At 40.5% G+C, this 27,477-nt stretch overlaps 1 protein-coding gene across 1 annotated transcript in view; it reads left to right on the top strand.

The window, feature by feature from the left end:
• ATP13A4 (ATPase 13A4) overlaps positions 1–27,477 on the top strand; it is a 36,733-nt gene that overhangs the window by 384 nt on the left and 8,872 nt on the right. The window contains exons 2-21 of the mRNA XM_030954431.1: positions 7,282–7,455; positions 9,904–10,038; positions 12,186–12,256; positions 12,349–12,429; positions 13,276–13,345; positions 14,159–14,293; positions 14,707–14,779; positions 15,416–15,547; positions 16,725–16,895; positions 17,329–17,486; positions 18,922–19,110; positions 19,409–19,470; positions 20,197–20,347; positions 20,947–21,033; positions 21,688–21,841; positions 22,448–22,559; positions 24,305–24,429; positions 25,137–25,300; positions 26,311–26,433; positions 27,084–27,163. Of these exons, the coding sequence (XP_030810291.1) occupies positions 7,282–7,455; positions 9,904–10,038; positions 12,186–12,256; positions 12,349–12,429; positions 13,276–13,345; positions 14,159–14,293; positions 14,707–14,779; positions 15,416–15,547; positions 16,725–16,895; positions 17,329–17,486; positions 18,922–19,110; positions 19,409–19,470; positions 20,197–20,347; positions 20,947–21,033; positions 21,688–21,841; positions 22,448–22,559; positions 24,305–24,429; positions 25,137–25,300; positions 26,311–26,433; positions 27,084–27,163 (2,447 nt within the window). The remainder of the gene's footprint in view (positions 1–7,281; positions 7,456–9,903; positions 10,039–12,185; positions 12,257–12,348; positions 12,430–13,275; positions 13,346–14,158; positions 14,294–14,706; positions 14,780–15,415; positions 15,548–16,724; positions 16,896–17,328; positions 17,487–18,921; positions 19,111–19,408; positions 19,471–20,196; positions 20,348–20,946; positions 21,034–21,687; positions 21,842–22,447; positions 22,560–24,304; positions 24,430–25,136; positions 25,301–26,310; positions 26,434–27,083; positions 27,164–27,477) is intronic.

Here is a 27,477-nt window from a genome sequence, read left to right as displayed (position 1 = left end):
AGCAGGTCTCCAGGATCAGCTCCAGTTAGAGAACAGGAAACCTTGGCTTTCTCCAGAACATAAAAACACCTGTTATGTTTGCATAAATTACTGACAAATGCAGTCTGTTGAATTGCCAACCCTATCTCCGAAGCTGGGATTCCTAAAATACTGAAATACTATATTTCTTTCCAGAGTTTCCCAGGGAGAAATATGTTTGCATGCATTTTGTAACATCTGCAAACAAGTCCTATGTTTACACAAAAATCTCTGGTCTCCCGCATGGCAATGCTGTTAAATAGTAAAGCCAGTAGACAATTGAAGTGAATTCAGTGCTTCTGAGCTGCTTTGGCATTACTGTGTGTTATGAGCCAGCTATTCACATGGATTCTGTCCCTCTGATAGATTCTGCTGGAGATGTCAGATCCACGATGCTGCTGTACAACAACAGTTCTTAGGCATATCTGATAAATGCAGTGCTTCTCAAAATTCCTGTGCTGCAGAGCCACTGGAGCACTGCTGTGAGTGCCTGCAGGATTTCAATAGCAAAGCTATTGGAACACAGTCATTTCCAAATTGACACAACTGTTCACTTTCAGAAATCCTGAAGAAGTCTTCAAAGTCTCCTCACTGACATAATTGTTCTAGTGAAAGAGACTGTGTCATGTGCAAACATGGATACCTGTTATCTTGCAAAGAAAAACGTAGATTTTCAGACAGCCCTCAGCCATCCAGGGAAGGGGAGATGCCCCATTTTGCGTAATGCAAACCTGGGGAATGCAGTAGAGAGTCACCCAGCAGCATGAAGTGAGCAGTGCAGGAAGCACAAGGCGCTGGCTCTGCGGGTGGGGACTAATTAGCTCCGTGCAATGCAGAACCCGACTGGCTCCGCCGGCCAGTTACTAAACCGGCTGGCAGCACCCCGCTCCTGGCTCTAGCCCTGGTGCTGATGTGCCACTGCTCCCCAGCTCCAAACAGCTGCTGGGTTTGTGCCTCTGCTCCACCCCGCCCTGTCCTTCTAGGACTATAAACACCCTGTTGTGCTCTCACCACTATCGGTGCTGTCTCTAGCGATGCCAGAATTGAGCTGGAGCTAATTAGGTTTAAGTGGATTGTCTGGTGCTGTGTACAGTCACACTATTGTACCCTGAGCGTTCACTTCCAGCTGTGCGCTTCTGGGACACCCAAACTGTGCTTGTATGGAATCAGTTATCCCAAAGATGTTTTTGTTTCTCACCAGTATCATACTGAGCCCATATGTCCTGAATCTGGTGCTCAAGGATCTGTGAATCTGAGATTTTCCATGCACAGCTACTGTGTGTGCCCAGTGTTGAGTCAGTCTTCACTATGAATCCAGAGTGTCTGGCAGTTGCCGTGCTCTCCATGCCTGCAGTGAGTAGGATCAGTGCTCATTCACCTGGGGTTTCCAAATGGAAATTGAAGAAAAAATACTTGTAAAGCCCTTGAGTTGAAAATGCAATTAAAACTGTAGCCAAATTATGCTAATTTAGGCAGGAATGCATGTGAGTTTGTTACATAGATGCAAGAGAGAAAAAATGTATGAGATAGAGGAAGATGTCCCCGAGGATGTATGAAGTACTGTAAGAGGATGAGAAAAAAAGCAATCTGTGTATAGAAAAAAGAGAACAGCTAATGTGTGTATTTGTGTGAAGGAAAAAAGAAAGTAGTATGTAAATGAGAGTAGTTGCAAAGAAAGAGAAGTCTTTAAGTAGAGGAGTGAAGAAGAATATGTGAAGTAAAGAGAATTTAAATTTTTTTAAATTCAAAGCCATAAAAAATATTTTTGATGCTGTTTTCAACAGTCAGTTTAATTCTACCTGAACCAAATTATTAACAAGCAGTTGCTTACTTTTCAAACAAGATCAGATCTCTTGATCTAATAATGTAACAGCTGACACTGTGTAAGTGCCTGTTCTTCCAGAGTGGAATAGTTTAAGTAATTTGAAAGAATGTAAATAATTCACTTGAACTCTGGATGTGCAATGCTTCCCTCTGTTGAACCAGCTGTCCTATTTGCTGAGAAAAGTTGGGGAACTCTAATAAGACAAAATGCTTTGAAGCTTTCTTCTGTTATTTCCATTTCTTGGTACAGTTGAGGTGCTGTACCAAGATAGTAGTACTGGATTTAAGAGTAATCACTCTGATTTAAGAGTAGTAATAGTCCTGGATTTAAGAGTAATCACTCTGACTTAGGAAATCTAACCTGTATATCCTTGTATATGTCTTTGGGATTACTTTATAATTGCTGCTGAACATTTGCTTGAATTAAAGTTCACTCTTCTGCTATGCAGCTAAAACTTACCGAAGTATATTCAGAGCATGAGATAAACTCTTTCTCCATAACCATTTGTAGTACCAGAAAGATCTTAGTAGAGCGAGAGAACTCTAGGCACAGCAGCTTGCCTCAGAGAGGGCTAATAGTATGCTTCCCCTCAGAAAAATCTGCTTGAAGATTTTGAGAAGAAGTACATTTACTGTGGAATACAAAGAGGAAGTAAAACCACAGATTTATGCTCTCTGCCAATTTGATGTTCTTCTCTGCACAGCTTGGGAATAATCATTCCCTTTGCACAAAACCTAAAGTGTGAACCTTAAGTCTTGCTGTGCAAAAGATGGTGATAGACTTTGACAGGCTGCTGCTTTGGGAAGGATTTTCCAGCAGCCTGTCCTAAGCATGCGTTCCCCCATTTCTTGTGGCTGAAGGAACAGAAGAACTGCAGTCAATCAACTGGTGCACCCCAGTTTACTGCTGCATCTTGGCAGCTGTCTGCATCCTTTGAGAGGCCACAATTCTGAAAGGAATCCGATACAGGAATTTGATGTACTTTGAATTTGAAAAATGTAACTTTAAAAATTGAAATAAAATCTGAAAGGTACAATCTTGTTGCTAATGGAACAATAGTGAATGTCACTGCTGGTTTAGGAGAGAACAGGGACAAACCTCTGATGAAACAGGTTCTGGTTGGTAAGATTGAGATTCAGTTATTAAATTGCTTGTGAAACTTAGCCAGTCTTTCAAGTCTAATCCTATTAACTGTTGTTATAGCAACAGGTTGCTCATAATAGGGTACCTGGTGTTGGGGTTGCCAGAAATATGACCATTCACAGCCACTGTTTAGGTTCCCTGATGGTAGCTACAGGCTTTGTTTTTACCAAAGAAAAAGGTGCTTCAGTTTGTTTGACATTTGCATTTAAATTCAGCTGTGCAGATGACCTGGCAGTTAGAGGCAATTTTTATTTTAAACATAAGTAACAGAGACTTGCTGGACACTAGAGTGATAAGCCCTTGAATGCTGGCTTTGTGTAATTGTAAAAGAGATAAGAACCTTACTTGCCACTGAGCAGGTCTGACAGCTTTTTCTGTCCAATAATCCTGGCCCCTTCTTAGACCCTTCACTCACAAGTCAAACCATTTTGTTACAGTCGCTCCTGTGACTGTTGCAAGTCTCAAGAGAAAAGGGATGTTAATAGATGAGGAAACAAAATTTTACTGTACACTACAATTTATTAAAAATTATATTTATAATTATATAGAGACGAGATGAAACTGTATACCAGCCAATTCTGTAGATGGTGTTACCTCCTATGAGGAGTCTTACAGATAGCTAATCTTCATTTTATTTTCCACCATTTCCTAGTCTGACGCACTCAAGAACCCAGAATTTTGACTGCCAACTGTTTTATATGCCAAATGCACTCATTTAACTCCAAAAACTTGCTCATGCATTAGAAAAGTTATCAAGGTGAAAATCTGCATTCGTTAGATCCTCTTCAAAAGAAGCATGCCTGCATGAGTGCAACGAAGTGAAACACAGCAAAAGTTATTTCCTTAACAACATAAAACTAACCTGACAGACATGTTCTTACTGCAGTCCTCTCAGCAGGACTTCTGCCAGCCTTGAAAGTATTGTTTGCCATAGTGGACATGCATTTGCTTGGAGATCTTTTTAGCGGAGGCTGAGTGAATCAAGAATTTCTAAACCCTAATTACTATAAATCATTCATGTGCCTAAACACATGTGTGTGCCTGTTCCTCCCTTCTTCATGCAGATTGTGGATACCTCTGTTATGGGTCTAATATTCACCTGTTTTGTGTAAGATAATAGTTTTAAGAATTTTTCTAAAGAATTTCATTTTGACTTATCTGATGAGTGAGAAGTTTCTGCTTTAACAAGGAGTTATTCATGTATTACTTTTTTTTTTTATGAATGCAGCATTCATTGCTATAATCCTTCCAGCTGAAAGCACAGGGCCAGAAAAAACTCCTCAACCTAACAGAACATTCTGTGCTGAAGTTAAGCTTGAAAGGTTCTGGCTCAGAGAACTTTGGCACAAGTCAAAGTTGGAGCTCAGTCTATTTCCCTGCCTAGCTTTACTTCTCAGTGACGTGGCCCAGGTGACCCACTCCAGACATTTCCAAACTGTGGGAAATTATTTGCTTTGGTAGTAGATTCCTTCATGGACATCCAGATGCATCAGTTAACATCTGATGTTTATTCTTTCCCAGCTTACTTGTTGTAGAACACCTAAACAGCTATATTCAGAAATGTCACACTCATCAAGACATGAAGGAACAAACCTGAACCAAAATCTCTGTTCATGTGGCAATTCATGCCCTTGAAGGGTCAGAAGAGCTCAATGGTATCCCTCTATCTATCTGTCTCTCTGTCTGTCTCAGGAAAGTCCCTTGTGAGAAGCAGCAAGATCCAGCACACAGCATCATGAATATCTTAAACAGCGTGTCTTTTCTTCCAAGATGAGCTGTTTTCCTTGTTTCCATCTCTTCTGTATTTCAAGATGAGGAATACTGATGCATGCTTGGTTCTAGGGAGTGTCTTGGAATCTAAGGATTCAAATCACTTTTTGAGTTGAAACTATTCTGGAAAAAAGGTCTTAAAACATATGCTGGCATAGGGGGACTATGATACATATCTTCATATATTGGTGATACATATCTTCATATATTGGTGATACATATCTTCATATATTGGTGCGTGTTTTGCTAGGCAAAAATACAGAGAAATACAGAGTTTGCTCTAGTTTTGTGGTTATGTTGTTGTGTCAGACTTGGGAAACCATTGAACATTTCAGTGAAGAAGACTGCCAACAGATGATGATCCCAAATGACTGCCAATCATATGCAGAGCATTCACCCTCTCTCTTCTTAATTCTATTAGTACAGCCTTACTGACTCCTCAGACATCTGGTGTAAGAAACAAAAACTGAAAATTAAAGGAGTGATTCACAGGCAGAAGCCAGATGCACATGGCAGCAATCCTGTTCTTCCCCACCTTGATATTCATGCCCATCCCAATTTGAAAATACTATTCCAGTTATTCCAGATCCAGCCATATACTGAAGGAAGTCCAAAGGCGTGTTCTTTTAACAGTTCTTCCCTTAGGTGTCTCTGTCTCCTTGGGAGATCCTTTGCATTGCTTACAAGCTGTGAAGTCTGGATCCAAGCTAGTAAGCAATCTGGATCCTTCTAGTAAGCAAATGCTGTGAAGAGTAAGTTCACATTGTCCTGTGTATTATTCTGTATGTGGGAGCTGACACTATTTCTTCAACCTTTTTGGTCAGGTTGCAGCTAGAGAGAGTTGAATGGAGACCTTTTACCTTGTTATAGGAGCATGTGAATATTAATTGCACAACTGCCACACCAAGTGCCTCCTAGCAAGCTTGCCTGTTTGCTGTCCTCCATGGGCTTCCTTCTATATGCTGCAGAGTTGCCTTATTCTCTTGGCTGCTCAGAGATTATAAAAGCCTTTGAAAATACTGTGTTCATCTCACAGGTGGTATAAGCAGGTCCTATGCAATGCAGGCCACTTTCTTATGTTGTTTATCATAATTTTTCCTCACAGTTGCCAATTTCTTCCCCTTAGAAAACTCTTAGAGATTGACTAGGATGACAGAGTCTGTCTTTTGGAGAATGTCACAGAGCAGGTGTGCCCAGGCAGCATGTGGAACCGCTGGGCAGGGCCTGCATTTCACATAACAAGCAAAGACTCCAGCACAGAACCAGGAATTATGCATTAGTCATCCTTACAATTACATTGCCTTTTCTTCTCACCTTATAAATGGATCTTGCAATATCTGTGGCTGCAGATATCTGATCCTCAGAAGCAGATTACACAGTTGCTGCAGATATACTCAGAAGAAGGAATTGAGGAACCTTAACCCTTATGCTAGCAAATTCTCCTGGTCAGCTGATGTAATTGCAGCCATGGAATCTCCCATCTTAGCTTAGGCTGCATCTTCTCTATAAAGGCCCTGTATATGTTTTGTTTCACATTTACTGAGTCCCTGCAGTACTGAGAGGAAATCTGGCCATCGTACCAAGACCTGCAGCTCTTAAAATGTAATGCTGACAGACATGTTTTGGGCAAGTCACCTCAATGTAACAATTTCCCCAGCTTTAAAAATGGAATAATAATACCTACTCATACAACTAAAATGAGTAGCCTCCTTTGGCCTTCTGAACATGTAAAGCATTCTTCAAGGGTTCATTAGATGTTCTTTCTAACAGTTATTATTATTATTATTATTATTATTATTATTATTATTATCATCATCATCATCATCATCATCATCATCATCATCATCATCATTAGATGTTAGGCCAATAGCACATTGACAAGCTCCAAAATCCCCATACTGGAGCTGTCATGGAAGAGGGTAACAGCTCCAAAAGCTGTGTCTGTGCCAAGCTGTGCACAGCAGCTCCAGCTGGTGCAGGCACACAGTGTCATTCGGCACCAAGCAGAGACACTGGCTGAGTCTCTGAAGTGTAGGTGCATTAGTGCAGATCACTGCTAGAGCAGTGATCACTTCTAAGGCGGCAGCTCTGCACTGATCACTCACCATCCCCTGGTGCAGATGTACTTAAGCTCTTCAGCTGTCTGACCCTTAAAAAAGCTGATGGTCAAATCTGAATTCCTGACTTGGAATAAAGGTTTGAACATCTATATTTTGTTATCATTCCTGCTCATGCACACACAAAACAGTGTCTCATGCTGAGTTTCACAACTACATAAGAATAGTGGTCGGGCTACAGCAATCTGAATTTTGTGAAGGTGGATGAAAATTCTCTTGAAGATGCAAATTTTTGGTAATCATGCTTAGGATACTTAAAGTAGCCAAATACAAGTTCTATGGCTTGTTTTTCACAGTACCATACCTAACAGTAGCTATGGCAGAGCAGGGAGTGACAGGAAGGTGTAGTATTCCAGCCATTTCTTTAGGAGGAATAGTAATCATTTTTGTCTTCTTTTTGCTGTACAGGAGATATTTGGCTACAAAACTCAAGGGTGCCGAAGGGCCTTGTGCATTGCTGGATACATCTTGTCCTGTGGGGCTCTGAGGCTGCTGTTTTACTGGAAGCCAGAGTGGCATGTGTGGATAAACTGCATCCGATGCAGCTTGGAAGAAGCCGATGTTGTTCTGCTTAGAACAACGGTAGGTGCCTACTTTAATCTTTTAATTAGTCCCTAGTAGGTTGCTATTTGGAAGGTGAGTTAACTGTAAGGTATCCAGTTGGCTGAAATCTCTTACAGTGCTGGTTTCCTGCAATAATATCTTATGTGTACCACTGTTGATCTAAAGAACTTCAAAATATCCCACAAATTATGTGTGTGATGATGATGGGAATGGAGTGTAACAGCTGATCAGACAAGGTGAAAGACATTGGGCTGATAAAACCTGTAATATCTGTGGTTTCAAGACTGTTCTCAGTCCTTCCTCCTCCCTTCTATTATCCCTGTGCTTTCTACTTTGTAACCTTGTGCTCCAGATTCCAAAGCATCTGTTTCTTTGGCAGTAACCAGCAGGTCCTGTTTCCATCACTTGGCTGTTCTGGCAAAGATGTCCCTCTCTGCCAAAATTTATTTCCTGGGCCAAATTAAAGGTTTGTCTGGCAGTGTCCCAGCAGTGTCCAAGTGTGTCATGAGGGATACAGAAGTACACAGAAGAGGCCAAGCCTACACTCCTTGTTTTCTTGGCTCTGTGTTTCCATTTCCCATCAGCCTTTCCCCATGTCTAATAAGCTTGCAGCCCTGCAGTTAATGCTTTCAGAGCTGGCACATTTTGCTGTAGTTTCCTGATACAGGTCAGTCCCTGCTGAGGACTGTACTGAAGCACGGCAACATATGCAAACCCTTGGTTTATTTCATGGAAGCTACTGCAACACTAAAGAAGTAAACCGAGACTTGGGTCTGAATACCAGCTGAGCCTGAATACTCCAGGAACTGGCAGAGTTGGTTTACTTCCAGAAGTTTGATTTGTTCTGCTTCAAAGATTTCTGAACAATGGCATTTTCAGTGTTTGCAATTGCAGAATGGATCACTTACTGCCTCTGTGTTTGAGCTGCCTTCTTAAATGAGCACAGCAGCATGTAGTTAAAACCCCAGGTTTTGAAAATCACAGATCTGCCTGTTGAATACTTTATAATGAAACATTTTGCTTCCTAATAGTCTGGGGGTATGTTTTTTCTTTTATTAAAAACATCATATAAGCCTTAATATCCCTTCTTAATCTTCAATTCAGTTTGCATTTTAATTACCTATTCTTGTGTGTAATTTTAAAAAGATGTGCCATGCCAAGCACTTTTCAAATAAATGAGTTTTTAAATGATCCTTTGTGTAATTAAACAGGAATTGAATCATATTGTATGTTCTTGTTATCAAGAAGCTTTCTCAAATGTGCTCTAAGTGTTTGAAAATTTAAGATTTCCTTCATAATAATTTGTGTTAAAATGACAGTTTTGTTTTGTTGTGCTACATTATGATTATATCAGTTCTCAAATGTGATGGCTACTGCTAATGAGGATACAAGTAATCTCATCAGCTTGATCCTTGGAATCATCTTTTGCTTCACATAAAACCTTAATTCTTAAGTCATCATTATCTCTGCATTTGCAATATAAGAGCCTATTAACTCACATTTGTTATTGAATTTTGATTCACTTTAGTTCAAATTATGAGCACCTGTGTTATTCACTGGTTCCCATCTCAATCTACATCCCAATGTCTACTCATTCTGAAATCTAAATGAAAGATAAATATCAGAAAATAAATGTTATTCTACTCAAAAGACCAGTTTAAGAAGAAAAGCAGGCAAATAAGATATATAAACATTATTAAAGTTATTTTTCTAACAATTAAATTATTCCAAAGGGCTCATATTTGGTACAGAAATCTTTTTTACTTTTCCAATTAAAGTTTCATAACTGCAAAACTGCTCACACACAGAATGTAAGTCAGTCTCATGGTTGGCCTTAATGCATGTAGTTCAGTGTTTGGGACTGAAACTTAGCATGAGGCTACTCAATTCAGTAGTTCCTCTAATCCCTCAGACTGTACTACCAACCCTTGTCATCAGGCAGTTACAATGTTCAACATGTTTTATAAAAAAAAGGGAAGGTCATGAACTCAGTTTGTGGTAAAAGCTTGTCTAAGGTGCCATAAGTGCTGACACTTCTTCCAATGAAGTGTTAACTCAGGAGTGGCTGTAAAGGTACTGGCACTAAACATCCATTTTGCAGCGCAGCACTGTGTTCCTTTTGATCTTCCCTTTACAGCACGGTCACTGCATCTCAGATTGCCCTGTGCTGTTTGCCTGCCCTAGATCTTGACCTGGGTGTTCACATTCCATCCTTATCAGCCAAACACCAGACCTGTGGTCACTGAAGTATTTGCAGTACTCACATTTTGACAGGACACTGGTTCTGTTCCTATTCTGATGGTTTTTCTCTAAATTACAAGTGTTGGGAGGCTTCTGTTGGCTGGTCCTTAAAAAAAGCCAGAGTAGTACTCTAGAAAGGCTGCTGTAATCATTGACTCCAAGGTGAAAGTGAATTTGGTCTGTGTTTGGGGCAAATTGTGACATTTCTCTTCTATACCCACTTAGGATGATTTTCGGACTTATTCTCGTAAGACTGTGACATGGATCTCTGTGTCTGCATTTATCAAAAATAGATCAGACTATCCAGCCACTGAGGAAGACTCAATCTTCAGCAAAGCCATAATGAAGCCAAGTTTGCTAGTAAGTAAAGTATTCTCTGCAGCATCTGGGAGATGATGGCAAATCTCAGCCATGGTTCATGGAGTAAAAGTGAGCTGTGAAAAGAAAAGAACTGTATTCAACTGTACTCACCTCTGTAAAAACCCTCTCTTATTCTGAGGGGTTTTGTAATGAGAATTCTCACTATTTCTGAGAGAAAACTTATGTTATTAGTAGGAGAGCTTCAGGAGACTGGGGCTGGCAGTGGAGAATCAGTTCCAAATTAAAAAAAATACAACACTCTTGGCATAGGAATCAGGGAGTATAGGGTTGACTGTATGTCTGAAAGGAGACTGCAGAACTGAATGCAGCTGCTCCAGTAAAATGAAAACAGAGATGAATGCAGACAGGGAATAGAACAGAAAAGTGCCTGAGGTGGATCAGTATTTCCAGAAATGTTTCATCAACACATTTTGCTTCTTTGCCTTTGTATGCACCAATTTCTTCTTTAACGTGCATTTGCTGGAGTCGAGTTAACAGGAGTCACTGTTAACAGTTCTTGCAAAAATGTATCCTGGTCTCTGCCAGTCCCATAGATATGAGATCCCAGTGAGATACTGGGGAGAAGGTAGATGATGGACTGATCGAATGTAATTATCCCATGTCTGAAACATGTACCAGACAGTTCAGCTATGTGCCTTGCTTAGCATTACATGTTAAGTTTGTGTGAGCAATAAGAATGCAAAATGATACATTTGCTATATCTGGCTCTTGATTATAGGTACTAGAGCACTTCACTGAGGAATCCAGAAAAGAGCTATTTTCCCTTTCAGGAAATAAATTTCTGACTAACTATAATTACTTTTTATATCTACAACAATTTTAAGTAAATATTTTCAATATAAACCTAACTTTAGCTGTGCGAAGATGTTGCTATTTCTACTGTGGACATATATTAATGTACATAGGAAAGTTTAGTGCCAACTAATTTAATCAACTGGCACAATATGAAAAAAGTGGAGACAGGTCTGTAACATTCTTTTGAGTATCAAATTAGTAACAAAAAAAAAGCCAAATATAGCCTCAAATAATAGGCCCTTCAAACACCACTTTCATATCAATCAAAACATCTATATAGTAAAGACCAGATTTCAAAGCAGCAAAGAGAGAACAATTTAATCCTCCCCTAGCAATTCAAAAGCCCCTACTTATAATTCAATTTCAAAGTGTTTTTTTCCATTTAAGCTACCTGAGTGCACAGTGTTCTGTAGTGCTCAAGAGCTGTCCAAGGACCTCTTCCGACAGGGAGCTGAGTTCCTTGCTTCCCACTCCAGATTTTAGCATTGCAGATATTGCAGCTCCTATGAAATCCTAACTTCGGATTTCTTGTTAAGTTAATGACTGTGGTTATAGCTCCATTTTGAGTTGCTGGATGAGCTGAGTCTAGATTTCATTGGCCTATAATAATGCTTATTGCCCTGGGCAGGGAGAGTTCCCTGGAGCTGATTTCTTTATCACTCATATGTACAGGTGTATATATCCCTGCCTTCTACTAGCTCATAGTAAGTGCCATTATCTCTAATAGGCTTTGTTATTGTTGTGCTAGACAGGACAGACTCCTCTTGCAAGTTATAAATGATAGCATGTGTTCCTAATGGATAACTGCTCTGCAAGGGCTCAGCATTAGCAGTGACTCAGTGTCCTGGGATGGCCTTTCTTGTCTGTTGGCACATCTGTTTAGCTGAAAGACTCAGCACCATGCTTGGAAATAGCCCAAAGCCCCTTGCTTTCCCCAAAACTAGACAGAAGACAAAGGAGCTGTTGGCTTTTTCAGCTGCTTGTGTAGCCACCCGTGGCATCAGTGAACTCTTACATTCATTCTGTGAGATCAGAGTGAAGATTATTCCTTTCTTCAGAAAGAAAACTGCTTTGTACTTGCTTGACCTAAAGATCTGTAAAGCTTTCTGGAACCCGCACTGTTCCCCAATTATAGATGGGGGATCCCAATCTATAATTCATCCAGGGTGTCAGTGAATGCAATCCTGCCTTCTCTCCATCCTTGCCCTCATAAAATTTCCCTGATCTGTACTTGACCCCAGTGAGGATGCCCAGTTGAGCTCTGTGAGCAAGTCTCAGAGTGTTTTTGTTTCCTGTGTTGCATGCTTTGTTGTCCCTGTCTTGTTTTCCAGGTGAAAACTATGCAAGTGCAAAAAATCCGCTATGTCTGGAATGTCTATGCAAAACAGTTCCAGAAAGTTGGGTGAGTTCACTGCACTGGTTGCACAAGTCTCTGAAGAAGTCAAGTGTCTTTGTGAATAACATCCTAAGGAACATACTCCCTTTCTATTTTAGAGTCCTAGAAGACCACTACACTTGCTCAGCTATACATGATAAATTTGGTTCTGGTCTCACCTGCAACGAACAGAATGTCAGGTATTCATTGTAAAACATGAACACTCAACATATGGATTTCAAAGATATGTAAATTTGATCTGTTGGTGCACTTCCCACGAATTTTTTGTGTATTTATAAATATGCACATAATTTTAGATGAAACAGCCCTGCATGGAAATATTGAATGAAAAGGGCTAGAGAATGTTGTTTATTCCTTGTCAAAGTTTTTGAAGTGTCTCAGTATTCATCACTGTTATTGTTCTCAACCAGGAAATAACTATGTCCTGTAACTAACTTTAAGCAGTTTTTATTTGGAGTAAGAGAAAATCTCTGTGGAAGAGTGTAGATATGTTGTGTGTTTGCTTCTTCATTGGAGCTCCAAATCGACTAGTTCTAGTCATTGAGCTTATTCTCATAAACTACTGTATCATTAAGCAAGTTACAGAACATGTATTTATGAAATAGAAAAATAAATAATCTTCAGTTGATTGAATACTGAAAATCCAGCTCCTGACCTTAGCTCATGTCAAATCTTACATTCCAATCATTCTTAACTTTTTGCAAAATTATTTGGGTTTGGATCATTTAGTTTTAGATGCAGAATTCCTTTGTTTATGGTCTCAAAATAATTCTTGTATGATGGAAACATTTGCCTAATAGGTTGTGTTGCACCTCTTGTCTGCATGAGTAAATGTCACTGGTACAGCCATCTTTTCTGACATAAGCACTGTAGGGACATTTAAATTTCTTTTCTTGAAAAAATATCCTCCCAGCCTTTAAACTGGGATCAAAAGATGCTCTCAGGACCACTGAAATCTGTATTTTCTTGAGCAAGTGACACTGTCACTATTTTATCTGTGAGTGATGTATCTTTATCCCGTACAGGAGAGCTATGTGTGGGCCAAACTCTATTGATGTTCCAGTGATCCCTATTTGGAAACTACTCATCAAAGAGGTTAAGCATTTCTGTTGCTTTTATTCTAAGCTGCTTGGGAGGCCATATGTGCATATAATTGATATAATTGATAACTTCCCACTACTCACTCTTCAAGCACATTTCTTTTTCAAATCCGGTTGAAAGCTGTTCCATGAAATCATCATAAATTCCTTCATTCTCCCTTTTTCCTATCCTCCATCTCCATACCTGTGTGTCTGCTTGGTATTTCTATGTATCTGTGTCCTGGGAGCTCATTCTATTTGCCTTCTGAGGGCCATTGAAGGTTTCCAAGCTGCACTGGAGATCAAACCTTCCAGACAATGGCTGTCTCTTAATTAACAGAGGTTAAGTGAACAGCAGTACCTGGTACATGCCTGTAGCTGCAGAGAGCTCCAATGAGCTCATGATTTTGGGTACAGCACCACGCAAAGCGCCAATATCTCTTTCAAACAGGAACAGCCTATAGGTGGCCTAAACAGGGTGTTTGTGGCAGTGTGCTTATGGAATATGAGCTCCATGCTCACAGCACAATCTGCTCTTTTCTCACCTTTGTTACATTTCTTGTAAGAAGCAAACAAAACAAGGATGGGACTGAGTCATTCACATTCCAAATAATATCCTATTTGTCCATATTATTTGTCCCTTCTGTCAGATGAAGATGGTCCCATCTGATTAGACTAAAGTGACTGCTGAGAAAATTACTGAGGGGGTCAGAAGTCACAATACTTAATGTCTTTTATTCCAGACCTTTTCTAATAGGTTGGATTGTCTAAGTATATTGGGGCCATTTAAATGTGGCCAGCTCTTTACCACTGCTGTCTCTCCAAACAGGTCCTAAATCCATTTTACGTGTTCCAGCTGTTCAGTGTGTGTCTGTGGTTTGCTGAAGATTACATGGAGTATGCCATTGCCATCATTTTCATGTCTCTCCTCTCAATATTTTTGACCGTATATGATCTTAGAAAGGTGAGACACCTCACATTTTCCACAGGGCAGATTTACTTTTAATGTCTGGGACAGGCCAGCATGTTACAACATGCACACAGTGCTACAAGACTTACTCAGAGGTTTAGTCTTGTGACATTGTGTAGTAGCAGGTGCAATGGCCTGGCCTCCTAGTCATCATAATCTCTGTGTGGTACCCTACCCACATCCTCCCTTCCCCATTCCAGTGCTTCACCTGGTAACATTTTGCTACATTCTGTGTAATTAGGGTGGGGGATTTCTTTCTCTCTGGTTGTATAGTTCCTGGTAGAGCTGGAGCCCAGTTTCTGAAGGCTCTCATAACCACAAATAACAGTAGGAAGTGATTGTTAGTGGACAAATTGCATCATGTAAGTAAGATGTTACACTTTTGTTTGTTCTTCTTTAATTTATAGCAATCCATTAAACTGCACAGACTGGTTGAGTCTCATAACAACATCATGGTCACTGTCTGCAGAAATAAAGAAGGTGACTCCTCTATGCTTCTTTTTTATAATGTGCTTTGTTTCTATAGCAATTTACATAAAGCATGTACAGTAACAGATTTATTCTGAAGTGGTTTTCATCTTCTGTTTCTCAACTCAGTTAACTCGCTTCTGCACATAGAGTTAATTTGACTTGCAAATATGTTGTGGCATATCAAACATAATAATAATTGAGTGCAGCCTTAGATGAAAATTGTCAGGAAAATGAAGTAATTTTTCTTAAAGCAGTGCTGACATAGCCAAAAACATACCCATTAGATGGCTGTGAGTCCACCTAATTGCTCCATGCAAAGTCTGTTCATTGTAAAGGTATCTAGAGCACAATCCAAAGAGATGAAGTCAAATAAAGAAATTTAGATCCAAGGCTTTTCAGTTAGGTCAGTGAAATGGAGCAGTAACCAGTGATTGGGATCCTGGGTAGATAAGGAGGAATTCTACAATTAGAACTGATGCCTAGGCTTTTCTTAAATATTGGAGGTTGTATACTTAGGTCCTACTGTGGTCCTTTGTTTATCAGCCATTACAAAGAATTCTATTTAGCAATTAGTTCCTTGTATTTTTTCCCCTTGCTACAGAGAAATATATGGAGCACAAAGTTTGCATTACTTTTCATTTTCAGATTTCCAAGAGCTGGAATCACACTATCTTGTTCCTGGAGATTTGCTGATTTTGAAAGAGGGCAAAACCCTTTTGCCTTGCGATGCCATCCTGGTCAGCGGGCAGTGCACTGTAAATGAAAGCATGCTGACAGGTACAGCTCATCCCTCCCAGGTTTGCCACCTGAACACCATCATTGCCCCATGGCTTCAGCCAGTGACACAGGACAGACAGAGTTATCATGCACATCCCTTTCTGTGAGACAGTCCATAGCTGCCTAAGGAGGGGATTCTTTTGGCTCCATATAATAGAGATTGAATTGTTGTTAATTGTCTAAAGACTTTAGGAAGGGCAATTTATTCTTTCCTACCTTAATGGGGTGCAACATTTAGGAAGAGGTGATCTGATTAGAAGGGAAAGAGTGGACAGTGAAGAGGAGTGAGCAGGACAGGAGAAGAAAATGGATATGAAGCAAAGTTGTTCCTACACAGGGCCCATGGTCCACACTGGCTGCAGGGGTTTCTGTCAGTTACTGGATGTCTCATTGCTGCAACATCTCCTGTGGAGTGTCTGTTTAGCCCTACAGACACTTAGCCTCACATTCCTGTGATAGCAGTGGAGGACACACCAGGTGGGAGATGTTACTGGAAAGCAGGATTTTTTGGTGAAGGAGGAGGTCGCAGTTCCATTTCTTGTCTTTAAATTTGGTCTTGGTCTGAATCAAACTGAAACTGACAGTTTTGAAATTTCATATAAATGAGAAATTCCAGAAACACGTTTCATTTAGAAAACTTCTGCTGTCACAAAACATTTCTTCTTCACCTTACTGTCTGCTTTGACATAAATAGAGTATTTGTCACCTGTCAAGCACTGAGCTAAAGGCTCTCCTTTTTACTAGAGAGGGAGAATAGGGGATATCATGTTCCCATATGCTTGAGGGAATGTGTAGTGACCTTCACATGAGGTTCAAATTAGGTGAACAACTTGTGGCCATTCAAAGGCAGTCATGCAATGCCAGTTCAGGTCTCTTTTCAAGTCTCTACATCTACAGCCAGGGTTTGGAGTCCTTGGACTGCTTTCAGTTCTCAGACTTACTGAAGTTAAGCTGTACTGATGCAGAGGAAAATTCTTCTCTGGCAGTCTGCTCATTTGCTAGGCTTTAAGCGCTATTCACTCTGAAGATGTCAAAATATAAAAATAAAATTTCTGTGAACTGGTTTCTCTAGTAAATACCTTTAACTTACCATCTAGATGTCTGGGTACTTATCTGAAAGTCAGCAAGCTGTTATTAAGTTACTGCAGTTTTCCTCATCTGAACTAATCTTCCCTAGGAGAAAGTATTCCAGTAACAAAGATCCACCTACCACAAGCTGATAATTTCAAGCCCTGGAGAGTGTACTGTGCAGAGGATTACAGAAAACATGTCCTCTTCTGTGGAACAGAGGTCATCCAGACCAAGGCAGATGACAGAGGAGTAGTGAAAGCTGTGGTGCTGCAGACTGGTCAGTCAACACTTGAGTTCACTTTTCCTTCCATGATTTTTTTCCACTGGAGCAGTCTGACAAAGTATCAAATCACATTAAATTAAAGGCACATATCCATATTTACAACAGACAGATGGAGAATCATTATCCTGGGCTGGGCTAAGTGATTATGCATTGTTTCTTTTTGCTTGGCATAACTTCTAAAAAACTGCCAGCATATAATTACAAAGAATTTTGCTTTACTTCTGAGACATTGAAAAAATCCCTCCGCCTAAGACAAAAATTACTCTTTCTACATTCTGCAGATAAGGTCACATACACTAAAATGAAATACCTGGGCCTTACTTCATAAGTTGCAGAAATTATGAATAATTTTGAAGCCCCCCCCTTCTTTGCAGAGAATTTTAAAAAAATATTTTCCCCTTGGAATGATTTTAATTTGTCTTTCCAGGTTTCAACACAGCCAAGGGGGATCTGGTGAGGTCCATTCTCTACCCTAAACCCATGAACTTCAAGCTGTACAGGGATGCCCTCCGGTTCCTGATGTGCCTCATAGCATTTGCAGCCATTGGAATGATCTACACAGTGTGTGTGTTTGCACTTAATGGGGTGAGTTATTAACGCAGGAGAAATGGTTCACCTGAAACCCTTTTAAAACTGTTCACTCATTCTCATGCATCAATGTGAGAACAGTTATACACTGTAAACAGTAGTTCTGCAAATTTTAAAGCCTAATTGATTTAAAACTTTTTCAGAAGCTTTCAAGAAATCATTTCATGCCATGATAATCATCTGCCAATGTAAAGTCCAAGTCACGAGTCGTAAGGTTGATTCTGTAATTCAGCTTTTGAATAATTTTTCTCCTGAGGCATAATCTACAGTTGGCTCAGAAGATTATTTCCCCTTAGGATATCAAACAAAGTGTGTTTAAAAACATATTCCTGTGTCTGCTTTGCAGTTTTTCCTTTTTTTTTTAAATTTAACTTCTCCATTGTAATATGTAAAATACATGCTGATGCTATCTCAATTGCTGAAATTGTCTTGTCAATCTTTTAAGATTGAATCACAGGATGTACTAAATGCTTTCTCTTCTGTGAGGGTTTATCTAAAGGTGGGTGGTAGGTACTTCATTCTAACATAAAAGAGATACAAAATATGATCCAACTGGTGTGTTCTCTGGTCTGAGACAATATCAATGAAGGGAGAACCAGAACATGACAGAAATTCAGCACATCAAATGCAGCATGATTTGTGGTCAAAGTCCCAAGCTCAGAAGTAGTAATAGTAGATATCTGTGATGGTTTGCAAATACTTCTGAACTGCAAATTTGCTTTAGTTTGCAGTGTCTCAGTCCTGGGACCCCAAATTGAAAAACATTCAATTCTTTAGCATTCCTATCAACTGGCCAGAATAATGGTGTCTACACTCAGCGTCCTGGCAGTCAGTTTTACACTGACCTCTAAGCTCCCAAATGATAGATTGCTTTTACAAACGTAACTGTTACTTCCATGCCTCTTCCTGCAGGTAAAAGCAATTTTCTTTCACAACTCCTAGAACATAAGGTCAGAAGAAATCATTAGCTCATACAATCTGCCCTCATTTTCAGCACCATCCCATATGTCTCACCTGTCACCTTAACATGAAGTGCAGACCTGTGCCTATAGGCATTTGGACAAATGCCCATATAAATAGCAGATTCCTGTGTGCTGTGTCATGGGAAAATAGGTTTGACTGAGGGTGCAATGATCTAGCTGGCACGTTTGAACACATGTGTTTTGGAGGAGGCTGTGAATCTGGCAGGTTTGTTTCCATAGAGAATGGATGAAGGCCTGGAGGCTGCTCTTTAGCAGTGATGAGGCTTTAAAGCCTCTGGTTAAATCAAGCTTATTAATTTCTTATGGAGATGATTATGTGGTGGACCACAGGCAGAAAACCGCACAGCCTGGAGCACCTACAGAGGAGGGGAGGAGCAATGAAGTGGGCTCAGTGCAAGCAGCACTTCTTGCCACTCTCTTCCTCGTAACTGTCCTTGTTATTATGTCAGGAGGAGACAGGAGAAGTGGTGAAGAAGGCTTTGGATGTTATCACTATTGCTGTCCCACCAGCTCTGCCAGCTGCCTTGACAACAGGAATCATTTATACCCAGCAGAGGTTGAAGAAAAAGGGCATCTTTTGCATCAGCCCACAGAGGATCAACATGTGTGGACAGCTGAACCTTGTCTGCTTTGACAAAGTAATGGCTGTGTGGTGGTTATGCCTATGCTGGGAGTGGGAGGCTGGGGTTTGATGAGCATTTCCATTGTATTTTAGAAACAAAATGACCAGTGCTCTATACTTCAGTTCTTCTTGTCTGAACAGAAGCTGTGGCAATTTCTTGTTTTTCTTGTAATCTAGGAATTGTCTGGTATAGCACTTTTGCTCTGCACCATACTGGTATTTTTTGGGCAGTAACTTCTTAAAGTAAGTCTTGTTTTTTATTTCTATTAGAGCTCTTATGTGGGGAGTTAATTTTAATGTACATTTTAACTTAGACTGGCACCTTAACAGAAGATGGCCTGGATCTTTGGGGCTTGCTGCCCTCTGAAAGAAACTGGTAAGGCTCCTTGACACACCAATGGCATCTAAATTTGCTTAGTGATTGGATTCTTCTACTAGACAAAGGACCAAATCTGGAAGACAGTTATTGTTAAACAGTTAAGCAGTTGAAGTTCCCCATGTTTACATTTTAAATTTTATTTCTATATCGTCTGGAAAATTAATTGTTTGCCTTATCCCAGGGGTCCTGCTCCAGATGAAAAGATACAGCCACTGTTGCCAGCATTTGGCACAGTATGTCTGGGCAGAGAGTGTTCAGTTGAAAGCCTGGGTGAGATCTCAAAGCTGCAGTGTAACCCCAACCCTTTGCGACAGGAAGTCACTGTTACCCACAAGACTGACACTCTCTTCTTTCAGTGGCCTTGATTTTGCCCATTTGCATTTCCAGAAATGTACATATACAGACTTGCTCAAACTTATATCAGCTTCAGAACTCAAAGAATCTTTGCACAAGCCTCAAGGAAGATATTTTATAATAATCTGTTCCTTTCTCCATCCCATTGGATTCCCTAAGTAGGCATAACACACCTGGTTTGAGCATGTGTATCACAGCCTTTACAGGTGCATGAAAAGCAGTTCATGTGGGAGGACAAGTCCCCAGAACATCCATGTGGTTTGGGCTCAGGATGGGACTTTAACTGCCCCCAATTTAGGATTTTTTTCTATTGGTCTTATGTTGTTTGGTGTTCTCCAAGAGTAACTTTTATGCTCTCTTTTGCTTTAGCTTTCAGAATATTCACAGTTTCCCTGCAGACCACAGCCTGCCTTGGGGCCCAGTATTCAAAGCACTGGCAGTTTGTCATTCATTAATTGTTTGGGAGGGCAAGATCCAAGGAGACCCACTGGATGTGAAAATGTTTGAGGCCACTAACTGGGTAAAGCTGTGATTTGTTGTTATGCAAACAGTGGGGAGATCACCTTGCCATCTCAGGTTTAGCCAGACACCTGTCAAAGTTATGAAAAACTCAGGAATTCTATTAAATAACTCCTGTGAAACAGGAACAATTGAGTTTCTTTTGAAACGAAAAAATATTTTGATTCCTCACAATCATGTTGTGATGATAAAAAAATCCAGATGATTTGTGGAATACTTCAAGAACAGAGCTTTCTACATTGATACAAATTCTTGTGTATTATTTTCTCATTGAGTCTATGTTATATCTAAAGATTTTCCTTTATTTAATTCTGTTGTGATGAATAAAGGATTTATTGTCCGTGAGAGGACATGGTCTATTTGCTGTGCAAGGGTACAGCAGTGTCTTAGTGAACTCGGTGAGGCTTTCTACTCGATTGCTAAGAGAGGCAGTGGATTTTCCATTATTGGAAGTGTTTAGTTTGACATCAGACAGACCCCTCCCAGGAATTAATAAGATACCTTGTTTAGAAGCAAGGAAAAGCTCTAAAGGGATCCTTGAGGTTCCTTTCAGCTGTACTGGTGTTTCAGTCTGAAATATTTTTGTCTTTCAATACACAGGTGATAGATGATTCCAGCGGACACCAGAATGAAGGTCAAGGATCCGCACATGCCACTGTTGTTAGACCTGGACTTCAAGCCACCACTGTAGGTTACTTGCAGATTCACATCCACGATCAAGTTAGACTGTCAGTGTAAGGATTACCTTTCAGTATATGAAAGCTTGGGTGTCCTTGTCCAAGAGAGCTCTTCCCCACTTTGTCTTTCCTGTACTGCCTGCAGAGAGATTGCCTTGCTCTATCTGATTACAGATGCCTGGGGGAGCTTGCTGCTCACACCAGAAACAGGGGGATGCTGGATTAGATATTGTCCAGCTCAGGGATGTGCCTGTCCTCATGGCTTAAGACTCAGTCTGAACTCAGCTGAGTGGGGAATGCAGTGGAGTCTGCTGGCTGATGTCAGACCCTTACTGGTGGCATACACTGGTGGGACACTTTCTGACAACCATTCTCCCTTCTCAAGACCAGTGTAAGACCTAACAGAGTCTTATTAAAGAAAGAGGACTAGTAAATTCCTTTCAGTAAGTTACATTTGTAGTCTGCTAAAATTGTCAATGAACTTTTCCTACTGCTTAAGCTAAATATTTCTGCACGAATTTAATCTCATCTTTATGTACCAGTCATTTCTAAGTGTGACAAATTAGCCCATTATACGTGGCTGGCTCCTTACTATGGCCTAAAATCCTTCAGTCTGGGTTTAAAATCCTTGCTAGAGTATGTTATCCACTTGCTTTTCTCCTAGGCCCCTGTGGAAGGAATTACCATCTTACGTCAGTTCCCATTTTCCTCAGCCTTGCAAAGGATGTCTGTCATTGCCCAGGAAATTGGTGGGGACCCACAGGCCTTCACAAAAGGGGCTCCTGAAACAGTAGCCATGCTATGCAGAGCAGAAACAGGTAACAAACATTTATAAATGCATCCTAGAAACAGATATGTATAAGTGACTTTGGATGGTACAATGAAATGGAAGGCCAAAATGAGATTTCTGTCTAAGGCTTTATACTAAAGCCTGAAAAGTGTCTCTGTTGTCTTCCAAGTCTATAGCTAATCTCTCACACAGCCCTTCTCAACAAAGAAGGATTTTGAGAGAGATAAGAGATAAAAGTAACTACCTACTCCTATACAAGATGTACAGTCTCTGTCAGAATAGACATTTGGAAAAGTTGTTTACAGGTCTGCCTCCCTCAAAAAAGTGGTTTTTTTTTTCTCTAAATCTTGGGAGGGCATCTAGAGAAGCAGAGATCCTCCATGACACCCTGGAAGACAGTAAGTCTTTGCAGTTTAGGACTGAAGTTCAAAGTGATAAAGGAGAGGCAAAGATTTTCTTATTGAACAAAATTTCCTTTCTTTAAACAAAAACTCCTTTCTTTGACAAGCTTGGCCTATCGGTAGACTCTAGGTGTACAGGTCGTCTGGGACATAAACCTTCCATGCTACAAGGTTTCCTTTCATTAGAAAGCAGTTCAATGTTGTGATAAACTGTGTTTTCCTCTTTTGCCCAGTCCCATCGAACTTTGAAAGCAAGCTCCTGCTCTACACAGCCCAGGGCTTTCGGGTCATCGGCCTGGCCTGTAAATCTCTGCGGGCAGGGAAGCCGCCTGCTGCTCTAACAAGGTAAGCCATAAAAAACACAGCTCCTGGCCACGTTCAGCCATAGGCCAGGGGTGCCCCACAAAGCACCATCACCACATCACCCCTGCCAAGAGCAGAATCATAGTTCAGAGTTTTGTTAGATTCAGGCCAGTGGGAATCTGATTTAAATCTGCATATAGGCCTGGGACAAGATAGAGGGCACGCCTATGGCACATGCACAGAATCCTTGTGTATTTATTAGATTTCAAAACTCTGGATTAACATAGGAAGCATAAGCTTATAACACTCTGAACACTAGCACATGTCCCCTCTTCATTCCATCATTTACACTAGTCTCCTTGCAGATTTACCCATGCTTTCAACTGAAGAGAAGTATTTTAAAAAATTTTTCTCCTCCACACTCTTCAATTCAGCAAAGAAAGTAGATGGCCTGCAGTAGTGATTTCCAGCTAAGTCAAATGCAGGAAAAGGCATGCCAAGGGGAACACAGAACTGCCAAGACATGGCTTCCTCCACAGCTTTCTCCTTGGAACCAGCCTTGGCCCAAGGCTGCTTTTACTGCTCTGCCTAGGGTTAGGGTTTTGAAAACCACAAAGCCCAGAGCAAACTGTCTTCTGCTGTTCTGTTAGTTCACTCATTTAGCTTTCTTGCTTTTGCCTTGTTTAGTTTCTATTGAAGTTAGCAAACTCTTCTGTTATGCCTGGGGTATTAGTTTTGTAAAAACTGTACTTCACAAAGAAGCACTTCTCACTTGAATCCATATAGTTTTTTCCAAAAGCCTTTTGCTTTTGTATGTGATACTCCAGAATCACCACTTCTGAAATATCTGCAGTTACTGAGCATCTGCTGACCTCTGTCTTTACTAGCTACAGGTCCTAATCCAGGTGAGGCTCACTTTCTTTTTCACAGGGTTTTTTGCTTTGCTGAAAGGGCTGATGATACTGAGGTATAGTGCAAGTGGTTACATAAATCTTGTCACAGGTGTCATAACAGACCTTTCCACCCAACGAGCAAATGTGTGTGAAATGGTCCAGATTTTGCAGTTGCCTATGCAGTTACAGCATGTGTGATGTTTATGCTGCCAAGAGAAAGAAGAAAGCTGCTGGTCATATACCAGATCTGCTGTGAAAGCAATGACCATTCAGGCACCACCTAACTCAGCTATTCTGACTGCCATGCAAGTGTTTGGCATCTCCTTGGTGTCTAAAATGAATGCTTGAAAGCTTTTCTTCTTTTCAGATTCTTCAGTCGACCTGTGTCCCTGAGAGACCTCTAGTTCATGACTCAGGGGTGGGGTGTCCACTCAGTTCTGTTCTCAACTACATATGTGCAACTGTAAAAAAGCAATAGCACAGGTGAAAGGAAAAACGTAGGGGAAAACAGAATTGGAGGAAATTGGGGAAAACAAATTACCACAGGATATTTGCTCTTACTGTCAAGAGGAGTAGACACTTTAACTAAGGTGTGTTTCTTTGTTGTACAGTCCTCAAATAAGAAGGTCTAGTGTGCAGGGACTTTTCAAACCAGACCACCACAGTTTGGGAGTCCTGCAGGAAATTCAGGGTTCTGGTACTGAATTAGCACTGCTGGTATTGAAATAGCACTGCAAAAGACAGACATCCTGGGTCTGCAGAAAATAAACAAATTATTTTAATTCTTTTGAGTTAGGTGGGACAGTTGATAGTTATAACTGGCTATCGCCAAATCCAATGGTGATAAAGGGAAAATAAATAATTAAATCTTTCTGTCTCTTTTTTAACTGTTAGGGAGGAGGTAGAATCTGATCTGACATTCCTGGGCCTGCTGATAATGGAGAATCGATTAAAGAGGGACACAAAGCCTGTTCTGGAAGAGCTCAGTGCTGCCCGCATCAGGAGTGTTATGGTAACAGGTACCTAAAAAAGGTGGATTGTTTTTGTGGTCACTGGCCCACACAGGCAGTCCAACAATGTTTAAGTGAAAAGTCTTCTGTTGTCAACACCACTGGTTGGAAGGCATGGATATTCAATCCAAGAAGCATCTCTGTTTTAAAAATGACATAAGGTGAACCATGTTGTCCCTGGCAACTTCACCAGGCCATGTCTGCTTTTGACATCTGTAACTCATGCCTACCAGTGCCTGCCTATCTTTTTTCTTCTTCTCGAAGGGCTATTCTATCCAAATCCAAACCAGGGTTTGGATAAAATAACCCCAAGTTTTTCCATTGTCCAAACACTTGGGCCTCACCCCTTTCAGCCCACATACACCAAAGCCAATCAATGAGAATCAAGGATACCAGCAGCAACTGAGCATTGAACCCCTTACTGTTTTTGTTTAAAACAAATAATCTAGGAGCACATTCCCCATACAGATTTCTTCGAGCTGAATATGAAAATACTTCATGTCCAGATCAAAATGTTTCTTTTTCAAATGAAAATATGTTTATTGATTGAGACAAACCTTATCTGAAAAGTTTTAATCTTTATAAAAAACTTATGCGCAGACACTGAAATTTTAGTAATTCTTCTTGATATATTTGAAAACTCAGAATTCAGGCTAATGAATAAACAATTCCTCACTGCAGAAATGTTTAGATAACACTTCCTTTGATTTTTGTAGGGGACAACATTCAGACAGCTATAACAGTTGCCAAAAATGCTGGCATGATAGCTCCAACACACAGAGTGATTCTTGTGGAAGCAAACAAAGTGCCTGGATCTTTTTCAGCATCTATAACCTGGAAATCCCTAGAAGAAAACAAAATTGAAGACTACAGAAGCCTGGTGAGCATATCAGAAGCAGGTTTTGTGCAGCAGGAAAACAAACTAGGATGGAATGCTTTAAACAAGGAGTGGGGTTATGGTAGTATAACAGAGAACTGCCATTCACCAGCATAATATGTGCTAGAACAGTGTTTATGGGAGGAGATCTTTATAAAAATGTGCTCCCCTAGAGTTTACTTCCTAGCATTTTATCCTGTGAACACATTTTTGCTAACTGCCTAGCTGGGTTTGAGACCAGCTTTGCAGAAACATCAGAAAAATTTGTCTCTAACCCTCATGCTTAGCTGATGCCAGTTTAAATGCTTGCTTTTCCTGCAAGACAAATTTGATGGTATAGATGTGGACTTAAAATCTGTGGAGCTGCATTGAACAAACCAGCCCTGTTCAAGCAGGTAGAGTGTTAGCACTTTCCCATACCTGCAGAACTAAAACACGGACCCACTGCTGAGAAATTGCACGTACACAGTGAATCATAGGCAAGCCAGGCCAAGAAATTTATTTCATCAAGCATCTCCTGAGAGAAGCTGGGAAAAAGACCAGTTACTTTCTCCCTGAAGAGTTAGTCTGAAGGTGCTGAGCCCTCTCTGGGAAGTACAGAGTCAGGCAGATGGCAGGGAATATCTGCAGTGGTTCCTCAGCCTGAGCAACTTCTGCCTTGTGTTTCACTGCACAAAGACTTCCTTAGATGTGGTGCACATCTGCTGGCTTTAGTCCCTCTCACTTCCAGTGCAGCCCACCAGACTGGCACTGTTGCATGAATTCTACCAAATGCAGCAATCCATTTGATAGAACTCATACAATGAAACCCAGTTAACACTGAAATTACTGGCCTTATATGCCTCAACCCCTTTACAAATCAAGCAAAGGCCATGGGCCGTGAATCCACGTTTCCCAGAGCCTTCAAAAGTACCCTCTTCACAGTATGCCCTTTACTTTGTAGTAGTGTCTGTGTAAATGCAGAGTAGCTTTTGAGGGCCTGGGCACAGCACTCATTCCATCTCTTTTTGTAGGAGGATGACACTCAGACTGAGCCAGGAATCAGACTGGCATTGGGATCAGGCCAGTATCATTTTGCCATGAGTGGAAAATCTTACCAAATTGTAGCACACCATTTCAGGCACTTACTTCCAAAGGTAAGATCTGGATTATGTAACTGGAATACCATTGCCATTCAGGAGATATGAATTGTCCTGGTACAATTAGCTGAAGAGATCTGTATCAGGACCTCTTTGGGAACAATTGTAACCCTGAAATACTTATAGGATGGATGAATCTCTGGTATTATTATATAGGGAAGGATCTGCAAATCCCTGTATTTTTTCTCTGCACATAAGAGAAGCAGGCATGCCTTAAGGTGTGAGGACATGATTTGAAACATTTGTGCCCAAATCCCTACTCCTGGCACAGCACTGACTCTGACCTGTTTTGGAAAACAGGAGAAAATGTGATATTACACATGGTGCAATTCAGCATAGCTTGTCTGTTCCATGGACAGACTATCATGAATTCTCACAAATTCTCTTCTTATAATTCCCTGCCTGGCAATCTGTGTTCATCAGGTAACTCAAATGGCATACCAGGCCTCTTGTCCTCATTGTCATTGTTACTTTTTCAAAATAATTGATTAAGATACCCTTTATCTTTGATCATCAGCCTTTCCCTCCTTTCAGAGTGTAGAATCAGTTGTTTATAAATGTGATATTTGGTGATTTTAATTCAAATTATTACTGAAATCACTTACTTAAAGTTTTTAAAAAATAGTTTCCTATTTTTCTCCTTACAGCTCTTACTGAATGGAACAGTTTTTGCTAGAATGTCTCCTAGTCAGAAATCCAGTCTTGTAGAAGAGTTTCAAAAGCTGGAGTAAGTTCCTAATGAATTTGAAAGTGTTTGTTGAATTCACAGGCTTGTAAAGAGTCTAGTAAGAGCTAGTTTTTGTCTAGCATAGTTTCATGGAACTGCACAAAACTGAAACCCTCAGACATCTGCAAGTTGGCAATTAAATTCCAAAAATCTGTTAAAAAAGAGACACAGAACTCAATTCTGGTTTGTCAACCTGCCAAAGATCAAATACCTCCCTGGTCCTGGATTTTGTTTGTTCATATCAACCTTCATCTTCTCTCTGGGCCTGAAGGATTGACACTTGTCTCCCCAGGATTTATAAGAATCTCTCCCAG

Source organism: Camarhynchus parvulus, chromosome 9 (assembly GCF_901933205.1).
Source record: "Camarhynchus parvulus chromosome 9, STF_HiC, whole genome shotgun sequence".
In the NCBI taxonomy this organism is placed as follows: Eukaryota; Metazoa; Chordata; class Aves; order Passeriformes; family Thraupidae; genus Camarhynchus; species Camarhynchus parvulus.
This window is presented reverse-complemented; position numbering and strand designations above follow the sequence as displayed.